Source organism: Colobus angolensis, unplaced genomic scaffold (assembly GCF_000951035.1).
Source record: "Colobus angolensis palliatus isolate OR3802 unplaced genomic scaffold, Cang.pa_1.0 Scaffold451, whole genome shotgun sequence".
Taxonomy (NCBI): Eukaryota; Metazoa; Chordata; class Mammalia; order Primates; family Cercopithecidae; genus Colobus; species Colobus angolensis.
In genome coordinates this window covers 782,516-794,016 of record NW_012117944.1, presented here as the reverse complement: position 1 = coordinate 794,016, position 11,501 = coordinate 782,516, and the positions used below count along the sequence as shown (strand labels likewise).

At 35.9% G+C, this 11,501-nt stretch overlaps 1 protein-coding gene across 1 annotated transcript in view; it reads right to left on the bottom strand.

Moving 5' to 3' along the window:
• LOC105523174 (olfactory receptor 4S2-like) overlaps window positions 1-4,166 on the bottom strand; it is a 12,879-nt gene extending 8,713 nt beyond the window's left edge. The window contains 1 exon segment of the mRNA XM_011957948.1: window positions 4,133-4,166. Within this exon segment, the coding sequence (XP_011813338.1) occupies window positions 4,133-4,166 (34 nt within the window).
• Window positions 4,167-11,501: the final 7,335 nt, after the last annotated feature.

Sequence of the window (11,501 nt, the reverse complement as noted above, 5' to 3'; positions counted from 1 at the left end):
CTATAGAACATGTTTTGAATTTACGAGGTGTTTCCTTTTAATTTGAATCTATCAAGTGGAATCTCTCCAGTAAGCACAATTTGTAATTTGGTCTATTTTGTTATTATATAAAAGCTATATAATGTAACTGCTAGAAAATATTAAAAACATATATAATTTTATTTCTGAGATAATAGCTATAATAACTGCCCATCTCCATTAAAGAAATATCATTAATAGTTGCTAACATTTACTGAGCATTTTACCATATGCAGAATCATGTGCTAAACTCTTTGCATATGTTACTTCATTCCATCCTCACAATAATATCATAATTTTTATTATCTCCGTTTTACAGAGCAGAGCACTAAAGATTAGAGAGGCAAATTACCCAATATAATTTTCAGTGAAAGGGCTGGTATAGTTGTGGTATTCTTATTCCAGAACACACCTAACTTACAAATCCTTAAATAGATGATAGGTAGATAGAAAGATTAGATAGATAGATAGATAGAGAGATACATACATAGATACATAGATATATACATAGATACAGAGATACATAGAAACATAGATACATAGATAAATTTCTCATAAAAGAACTGAATTTATTATTTATTTTATTTTATTGTTATCATTATTTTTTGGAGAGGAAGTCTCACTCTGTCGCCCAGGCTGGAGTGCAATGGTGCAATCTCGGCCCACTGCACGCTCCACCTCCCAGGTTCAAGTGATTTTCCTGCCTCGGCCTCCCGAGTAGCTGGGATTACAGGCACTTGCCACCACAAAAAGAACTGAATTTAAACAATTGCTTTCTTATCGTGCAAAGTCCTTCAATTGGAGAATATGTTTCACATTCCTAAAATCTTTGAATAGTTTGTGCCCTTTACTAGCAAAGCCAAACTGTGCTCAGTCATCACCAGTTGGCAAAATCATTAGGGTTGAAAAAATGTTTAGGTAAATAGAAAACACTTATATTGTACTTACTATATACCAACTTTGATTCTAGATGTTTTACATATTATAGCTCATTTAATGCCCATAATGATCTTATAAAGTAGTCTCTCACTACTATTCCCACTTCAGAAATGAGGAAACTGAAGTACACAAAGAGTAATTAACTTGCCCAAGGTCATAGAGCTAGTGACTGGTAGAGTTGGTATTTGAACCTAGGCAATGGGATTTCAGGATGTATTTTCCTAACTATGACGCATATCCTAGGTCTGATGGCATCAAAGCCACCAAATATCTTTCTCATTTGAAAGCCTTAAACCTTCTACAATAATCAAAAGACTCCTTTTCTTCGAATCATGAAAAGTTTTTTTTTAATTATATACGCTATTTAGAGACAAAGATTATAGCTACAACTGGCAAGATCATCACAGCATAGAGTCTGTGCCCAACTTTTCTCAAATTAAATTTACAGTGGGGATGTAATAACAAGTGATGGGATACTGATCATTAATTCAGTCATTATTTGATTTGGCAAGTATTGTCAATCAAGTGGAGGAGGTCCACATGTAAACTGTGACAGTTCTCTGTGAAAGGGCTCAGGAAGGAAGCCCAGGAGAGACAGGATTGCCTTTTCAAACGCTGTCACTGAGTAGAATTCTGATAGATGAGTTAGAGTTAACCTGATGATGATGAGGATTGCAGGATGTGGGCACAAAAGAGTAGACAGGGCAGGAAGAACTTCGCAGGCCTAGCAAATAGAATATGTGAAGGTAAAAATCATCATACCATCCTCTTTGGGGAGTGCCAGCAAGTTGAGTCTGATTCAGCACAGAATCCACATAGAAAACTGTCAGAAGATGAGGCTGAAAAGAAGGCAAGCCTAGATTACAGAGTCTTATGTGTTAAGCTTAAAAGTTAGCAATTGATCTTGAATTAATTGGGGTGCCATAAAGAAAGATCATGGCCACAGGAGGAAAGTAGCTGCGATGGAAGGTGGGGAAGAGAAGTTGTAAAAAAGAAGATGCCTGGAACCCCAACTTGTCTAGGTTCAAATTTCAGCTTCACCATTTACTAACTTTATGACTTTAGGCAAGTTATTTCACTTCCTTTTGCCTCAGTATTCTCCCACTTTGGGAGGCCGAGACGGGCGGATCACGAGGTCAGGAGATCGAGACCATCCTGGCTAACACGGTGAAACTCCGTCTCTACTAAAAAATACAAAAAACTAGCCGGGCGTGGTGGCGGGCGCCTGTAGTCCCAGCTACTCGGGAGGCTGAGGCAGGAGAATGGTGTGAACCTGGGAGGCGGAGCTTGCAGTGAGCTGAGATCCGGCCACTGCACTCCAGCCTGGGCGACAGAGCAAGACTCTGTCTCAAAATAAAAAAAAAAAAAAGAATGGTACATTTATATAGAGTATTGTATATATTAAATATGTATTACATATAAAGCACTTATGTGCATAACATACTTTAAGTGAATTATAATTATCATTATCCATCTTAGCTATCAGAGAAAATGCTGATTGGAAGGAGAGACAGATGCCTAGATAGGAGTCACCTTAGAACACTAACTTCCTTACTATGTTAGCCTCTTGATTCTCATCTATATGCATGCTCATGCTTGTCCAAATCTTAGACTGTGTATCTACTGCTCAAACTTACCGTCTCAAATATATTCCTTTGACTGGAGCAGCAACAGAGTACATTCTATACCCTTGCATAGATGTATTCAAGAGTTCAGGCATGGATGCCCAAAGATGTTTGGACCGCTGCTGTATTCACCCTGAGTGGTGACAACTCAACTTTACCTAGACTCCTCCTGAGGAGTTCATCAAATTAATCAAAGTCTAGGACTCAAGATCTTTTTGCTATGTTTGCTGGGAGAAACAGCACAGGATTTAAAGACAGAGCAACTCACAGCTCTGCTTCTTCAGGCTATGTAATATTAACATAATTTTTCTAACATCTATTAACCTCCCCTGTGAGATAATGCTACCCATGGTAAGACTCAAATTAGATAATGGACAAAAAAATCAATAAACAATCTGCCAGACTAACTCTTGATCGTTTTTGTGGTAGAATTTCAGGAACACCGGTATCAGACATCTGAACTCTATGAACCAGAGCCTCTATGGGATGGATTGTTTCTACTGGTCTACCCAGGTTCTTAGGTTAAACTTGATCTCTCTAAGACAATGCTAAAGAATATATATTATTTAAAATAGGATTTGTGTAGTTAAAGAAAAAATTTCCTCCTTTATTTAACTCCATGAGCCTACACAAATTATTTCCAATAGAACAACTTCAAAGAATGCAACTCTTGGAATCTTCTGGGAAAGAAACTGTCTTAGTCCCTCTCCTGACGGATTTACAAAGGGCAGCCATATACTATTCTGGATCTCTTTCCTAACAGCAAGTTCCATCTCATGGAAAACTTTTCATACAATAGTGTTCTTGACTTCAATATCCCTCATAGAGACATTATGACACATGTGCATGCTTTTATGTCTCTTGTTACCTGACATTATTTTATTACTTATTAATCCTATCCTGTTCCTCTAATTGGCCCCAATTGAGGAAACAATTTACTAATCTTCGTGGAGCTGAAAGATAAGGAAAAATATTGAAAAAAATCTGCAAATGAGTTAGCATAGCACAATGTATAGATTGTTTAAGGTATCATCTATTTGATTTATATTTCATAAGTACCAATATTAATGCATCCTTTCACTTAATAAATATTTACTAAACTTAATGCAACCCAATTCCTGACATAAAACCATTTATTTTAGAGCAGCAGTTTTAAATGACCTCCCTAAATCATCTTAGACTGAAGCATAATTTATGTTAAGTCCTATACTTATCTATGTATAAAGAATTTTAGAGATTGTTTGATTTTATCACACTCATGTAACCATTGGGAAAAAAATAAGGTACAGAGAGGGGAATTAAATTATCTAACTTTACTGATGGTGGTAAACCTAGTAAACCTAGGACTAAATTCCAATTGAAATTATATTGACACACACTTTAAATTGTAATATACTATTTCTTAAATTAATTACTAGAACAGATGTTATAAAGCAGGTGAAGAATTTATAAAAGTAAAGAATTTATCTCTGAATGTAATTTGAATCAATGAAAATTGACCTTGCCTCTTTCACTGGTGGTTAAGGTATCATTCTAGATGGAAAGCTTACCCTGGACTTTTTCTTGAGTGTGGTCCCACCGCATGGATTTGAGCAATCCAAGATCTTGGATCAGAAAAGCCTTTGAAATAAAAATGTGATCGATACCAAGATATGCACACTAAAAGACTGAGATTTATATAATGATGCTTCTCTTATATACATGCCACATTTCCTCTTGTACAGCCTAAAAAGCGGTCTTGAGTTTGTTTTCTCTCTCTCTCTCTTCTTTCTCTCGCTGTCTCTCCCTCAGAAAGATAGTATTTTATGAGTTTACAGCCATGCCATAGCTTCTGATCTTGGTATGCAAAAGATTTCTACATTCCTGGCTGCCAAAGGGAAGAAACTCTCAGCAATCTTTATGCATCATCAAAACCCTGAGGGAAATGATGGACAAGTGATTGGGTAAGCAGCTGGAGAATATGATTAGGCAGAGAAAGTGCACGTGTAGTCTCTACTAAATAACTCCTTGTAAAACCATGCTGAAAGCTGGCTGAAAACAAGACTTTTAATTAGAGTATTGAAGATGAAGAGTTGGTCAACATTTCCAGCAGAAGCAGCAGCATGTTCAGAGGCATAGAAATATGAGGAAGCTGCACATATTTCAGAGGTTCAAACAGTGGAACAGGACTGGGCAAAAATTGGAATTAGGATTGATAATTGATCTTGGAACAAGTTTTTCTACTACAGCAAGGTCTAAGGTGTAGAGTGGTGTTGTAGTGTGAGAAATATTAGTTATTATCCTAGATTTTCTTATCACCATGCAGAACCTATACCCCTATAGAATCTCATAATATGTGTACCAGAATCTGAGGTAGGATAGAACATGGGAACAAGAAAGTATAGGTTTGATGAAATAAGAGGGAGAGACTGGTAGGGCTAGGATGTATATGTTAATTGACTCAACTGAGCCATTTTACTATGTAGACATATTTCAAAACATCATGTTGTACATGACAAATATATACATGTTTTACATGTCAAGTAAATAAATAAGAAACCATGCACAGATGTGGGCAGAGTGGAGGGGGAGTCAAATGTTCACTTAAAGAGATAAAAACTAGAACTGCACTGCATTTATGTTATAGATTTCACCACTTCCTCTAAGTAATGGAAGCTCACCAGGTATTTTCAAGTATTTATTTACAGAATAATTTCAAAAAGCTCTTTGGGAACATAAAGAACATAAGGACAATAAATTAAATAACTGCCATGATAAATAAAAAATGGACAACATGAGTAAGCCATTTCCTTGAGGAAGAACTAATGAAATCTGAATCAAAGGTACAATGTAATTAATAATAATGCATCAGTATTGGTTTATCTGTTTGACAAATGTACCATAGTAATATAACAATAAGAAAAATAGCATGAGGTATAATTATATTCTGTGATATCCAACATTTATGTAAATCTGTAACTATTCCAAATTTTAAAAATTATTAAATTTAAAAATGATGTTATAAAATCTTCGAAAGCATGTTGTAAGCCAGAAATTTGGGAGGGCCTATAAACATCTGCTTTATTCATTCCCTTTCATTCCTTTTTTAATTTCAACTTTTATTTTAGATACAGAGGGTACATGTGCAGGTTTGTTATGTGGGTTTGTTGCACCAAGGTAGTAAGTATAGTACCCTCGAGGGTACATGTGCAGGTTTGTTATGTGGGTTTGTTGCACCAAGGTAGTAAGTATAGTACCCAACAGATAGTTTCCCAATCCATCCCCCACCCTTCCTCACACCTCTTGTAGTCCGCAGTGTCTATTGTTCCCATGTATATGTCCATGTGTGCTTAACGTTTAGCTCCCACTGGTAAGTGAGAACATGTAGTATTTGGCTTTCTGTTCCTGAATTAATTTGCTTAGGATTATTGCCTGTAGCTCCATTCATGTTGCTGCAAAAGACATGATTTCATTCTTTTTTGTGGTTGCATAGTTTCTGATAATGTATATACCATATTTTCTTTATCTAGTCTACCATTTATGGGCACCTAGATTGATTCTGTCTTTACTGAATAGTGCTGAGAAGAACATACAAGTGTATGCGTCTTTTTGGTCTTTTTGGCATAATCTATTTGTCATAATCTATTATATATATGTGTGTGTGTGTGTGTGTGTGTATGTAATAGAGAGAGAGAGAGAAATAGGATTGCTGGATCAAATAGTAGCTTTGTTCTAAGTGATTTGAGAAGTCTCCAAAATTCTGCCTACAGGGGCTGAACTAATTTACATTTCCAACAGCACTGTATAAGCACTCCTTTTTTTCTACAGGCTCACAAGCACCTATTGTTTTTGACTTTTTAATAATAGCCATTCTGATTAGCATGAGATGGTATCTCATTGTGGTTTTGATATGAATTTCTCCAACAATTAGTGATGATAAGCATTTTTTCATATGTTTGTTGGCTGCTTGTATGTCTTTTTATTGAGAATGATCTATTCATATCTTTTTCCCATTATTAATAGGGCTATTTGTTTTTTGTTCATTGTATTGTTTAAGTTCTATTTACATTTGGGATATTAGACCTTTGTCAGATGCACAGTTTGCAAATATTTTCTCCCATTCTGTAAGTTGTCTGTTTCCCCTCTTGATAGTTTCTCTTTCTGTATAGAAGCACTTTAGTTCACCTAAGTCCCACTTGTCAATTTTTGGTTTTGTTGCAATTTCTTTGGGGGACATAGCTCATTTTTTTTCCCAAGGCCAATGTCAAGAAGAATATCTCCTAGGTTTTGGTCTAGGATTTTTATAGTTTGTGGTCTTACATTTAAATATTTAATCCATCCTGTTAATTTTCTTATATGGTGAAAAGCAAGGGTCTAGCTTCACCCTCTTGCACTTTTCACCTCAAGGAATTAGAAAATAAAGGACAAACCACTCCCCAGCTAGCAGAAGAGAAGAAATAACTAAAATTAGAGAACAGCTTAATGAAATTGAGGTGCAAAAATCTATACAAAAGGTCAATGAAACCAAGAGTTAGTCTTTTGAAAAAAATAAGACTGATAGACTGATGGTTAGATTAAAAATAATAAAAAAAAAGATCCAAATGAGTATAGTCAAAAAGGACAAAAATGACATTACAACTGATCCCACAGAAATAAAAAAGATCCTCAGAGAATACTATGAACAACTCTATGCACATAAATTAGAAAATCTGGAAGAAACTGATAAATTCCTGAAACATCACAATCTCCTAAGATTGAATTAGGAAGAGATTGTAATCCTTAATAGACAAATATCAAGCTCTGAAATTGAACCAGTAATTAAAAAAAGAAACTCTACTAACCAAAAAAAGCCCAGGACCAGAGGGATTCGCAGTTGAATTCTACCAGACATATAAAGAAGAAATGGTACTAATCCTACTGAAACTATTCCCAAAACAAAATCAAAAAGGAAGGGTTCCTCCCTAACTCATTCTATGAAGCTAACATCAGCCTATTACCAAAATCTGGCAGAGACAAAACAACGAAAGAAAACATCAGGCCAATATCCTGATGGACATGGATGCAAAAATCCTCAACAAATACTAGCAAACTGAATTCAGCAGCACATCAATAAGTTAATTCACTGTGATCAAGTAGGCTTTGTTCCTGGGATGCAAGGTTGACTTGACATATATAAATCAATTTGATTCACCACATAAACTGAATAAAAAATAAAAATGATATGATCATCTTAATGGATGCAGAAAAAGCTTTTGATAAAACTCAACTTCCTTTCATGATAAAAATCCTGAACAGACTTGGTATCAAAAGACCATATCTCAAAATAATAAGAGCCATCTATGACAAACCCACAGCTAACATGATATTGAATGGGCAAAAGCTGAGACCATTCCTCTTGGGACCTGGAACAAGACAAGGATGTCCACTCTCACAACTCCTATTCAATATAGTACTGGAAGTCCTATTTACAATAATCGGGGAAAAAAAAAAGAAAAGTCATATAAATAGGAAAGGAAGAAGTCAAACTATGTGTTTTCACTGACAATGATTCTATAGTTTAGAAACTCAAAAGACTTTACCAAAAGGCCACTAGAACTGATAAACAATTTTAGCAAGGTTTCAGGATACAAAATCAATGTACAAAAATCAGTAAACATTTCTATACGCGAATAATGCCCAGGCTGAGAGTCCAATCAAGAGCATAATTCCATATACAATAGCTACAAAGAAAATGAAATACCTAGGAAAACATTTCAGCAAGATGAAAGATCTCAACAAGCATAACTACAAAACACTGATCAGAGAAATCAGAGACAACACAAATTAACAGAAAAACATTTTGTGCTCATGAATTGAAAGACTTAACGTCATTACAATGGCCATATTGCCCAAAGCAATATACAAATTCAATGCTATTCCTATCAAACTATCAACATCACTGTTCACAGAATTAGAAAAACCTCTTCTAAAATTCATATGGAACCAAAAAAAGAGCTCAAATAGCCAAAGCAATCCTAAGCAAAAACAACAAAGCCAGAGGTATTACATTACCTGACTTCAAACTATAAGTCTACAGTAACCAAAACAGCATGGTACTGGCACAAAAAAAAGACACATAGGCCAATGGAACAGAATAGAGAATAGGTGTGTGGGATAAAGCCACACACTTACAGCCCTATAATCTTCAACAAAGTAGACAAAAACAGGCAATCTTCATTGAATAGGAGAACCCCCTATTCAATGAAGAGTGCTTAGATAACCAGCTAGCCATAAATAGAAAAAAAAGACCTAAAATATAAATATTTTACATAATTTTGAGGGCATATACATCACCTAACATAAAAGTTATTATGCCAAGGCCGGTTTCAATATGAATAAGGCAGTTATTAGGAATTTTGCTGTCACCTGATAATGGTCTGGAGTCAGGTTCATCTTTCTGTTCTTTGATTCTCTAGGATTAAACAATTGTACAATATTGTTTCAGTCTTGTTCCCCTTTCAATTTACGAGAAAAACTAGTAATAATAATAACATAATCAATCAATATATAATGAGTTCTGACCATATGTAGACATTCTTACTAGAGCTTTATAAGTATTATTTTGTTTAGTTTTTCCAAAAACCCTGTGAGTTGGGTTCTATTATTGTCCTCATTGTACAGACAAAGAGGTATTGAGAGGTTATCGTTTGCCCTCTGGTATATGGTGGAGCTGAGCCATGATAAGACCATTTGACTACAGAGTCCACAGTTTGGACCTCTCCATTCTACTCTCCTCAATCATCTGGGCTCACACATTGCCTTAAAATGCTATTCACCTCCCACTAGTAGACATTGAGAGACTCTACAATTAGATATTTGGGTGATCTATTGATGCTTAGTGGAAGGCGCAAATGGCAAGATGGCTACATTTCCAGGCACATAATAGCACACAGAAAATAATTGTTGAATTAATAAATAGATAATAACAATAAATGAAGAAATACTAAAAGATCCAAAAATCACTAGCAGTTTTTTATTAGAGGAACATCCTCCAGGAGATGTTTTCTCTAAATCTGGAGTAAATATTATGATGGCATGCTGGTGTCTCTCTAATAATACCTTCTAGTTTCTAGGGCTTTTAGAGGCAGAAATTTGGCAATGGGTGGGTAGGGTTTCCTGGTTTATATCGGCCCAGTTACAATGTCTACTTTAGAGTTAGGCTATAAATGTGCTTATCTTTAGTTCCCATGATGTGTCTTGGAAATATGAAGTAAATAATTCTCCCATATTTTCATCAATCAGGCTTGTCTTTGTCTCCTATGCATTATTTCAGTACCTGAGAGGGCCATAAGAGCTGTACAGAACAAGAAAATCCATCCCAAATGTCTATGAGACCCAAGGCAAGAGTACAAATGAAGCCCATGTAACATATGACTAAAAGCTACACAGCAAGCTAACAAAATGTAAATATCTTCTCATAGCCTCATAACTACTAGAAGGCCAGTTTCCAATCCAAAATCCCCAGGCTCCTTAAATTTCTGCACCAGAATGTGTTATCATGAACAGAGCAGGCCTTTGACTATGAGACCTTCAGTCCACCTCTTCTCTAGTTCCAAACCCCACCATAAGGGGTCTCTCATGTATGAATGTGGACCCTGCTGCCCACATGCGGAGGCTTTGTCCACAAGTTTTGCACACAGAGCCCCTCAATACCTCTGCAGTCTAGGGATGCACACATGATATGGTCCACTCTCAGGAGGAAAGACCCAGAGAAGAGGCTCAGGCAAACTGTGAAAGTGGGCTCATGGTATCTGAACAGGAAATTCTGGAGGACTAGGTACCTAGATAATAACAATCGTGTGCCGTCTCAAGAAACAGAAGTTTCATCATTATTAATAAAAAGAATTTTAATATATATAATTGGTTAAACAAAGAGAGGCTTGAAAATGCAGAAGGGAATACAAAAAGCTCTTGCTTTTCTTAAAATAATGTTACCAATTCCAGCTATCAACAGGACATTTAAAATGATTTGCCAAGACTATACATTTTGCTATGAAAGAAGAACATCAGAAAAAAGGGGATGTTGCAGCCGGCTTATACTAAGAGAACGCTTGGAGCTCTATGTCCTTGAAACATGCCTGGTAATCCCTAGCACCACTCAAACCTTTCTGTTAACTCACACACTACTCTTGGGCAGTTTCCAGCTCTTCAGGATGTTCAAAATACTATCTTCGGGATATCATACTGCTCTTCGGGATATCCATTGTATGCAAAAAAAACTCTGAAAATGTTGAGTGAAGCGAAAGAGGAGAACATGATGTTCCAGGTATGCCATTCTCACCCTTACCCATGCTATTTAGAAATCTCCCAAATGGCAGCCTAGTTCCTAGTCTGTGAGGAGTCCTTCTGTAGCAATATATACATATACACATACATACATATGGCTTCTTAAATATAAAGTCATTAACTCCCAACACAAAAATAAAAATACATTTTTTGTCCCTATATCAAGAAAGCTCTTACACAGCAAGGGGTATTGCAATTTTCCAGTATATCCTAGGATTAGATGGCGTTTCAGACATTTTTTTCAGAGGTGTATTTTTCAGCTAAGTAATCATAAAAGCCTCTCTATGTCGATTAATTAGGAGATAAAGTGGCAAAATATAAAAACATTGTTAAAAGTTTGTTATTATCTTATATAGTAAATAGAATAAAGACATTGTCACAGCCATAAAATATTGCAAGGATCCTACATCAGAGATAGATAATCTTAAACATAAATGTTTAAGTTAACCTTTTTAGGGATCTTTCAGCTCTGAAGCTCCTACACAGGTATTATACAAATTAAGTAATCTGGCCAGGTGTGGTGGCTCACGCCTATAATCCCAGCATTTTGGGAGGCCGAGGCAGGCAGATCACCTGAGGTCAGGAGTTCAAGACCAGCCTGACCAACATGGAGAA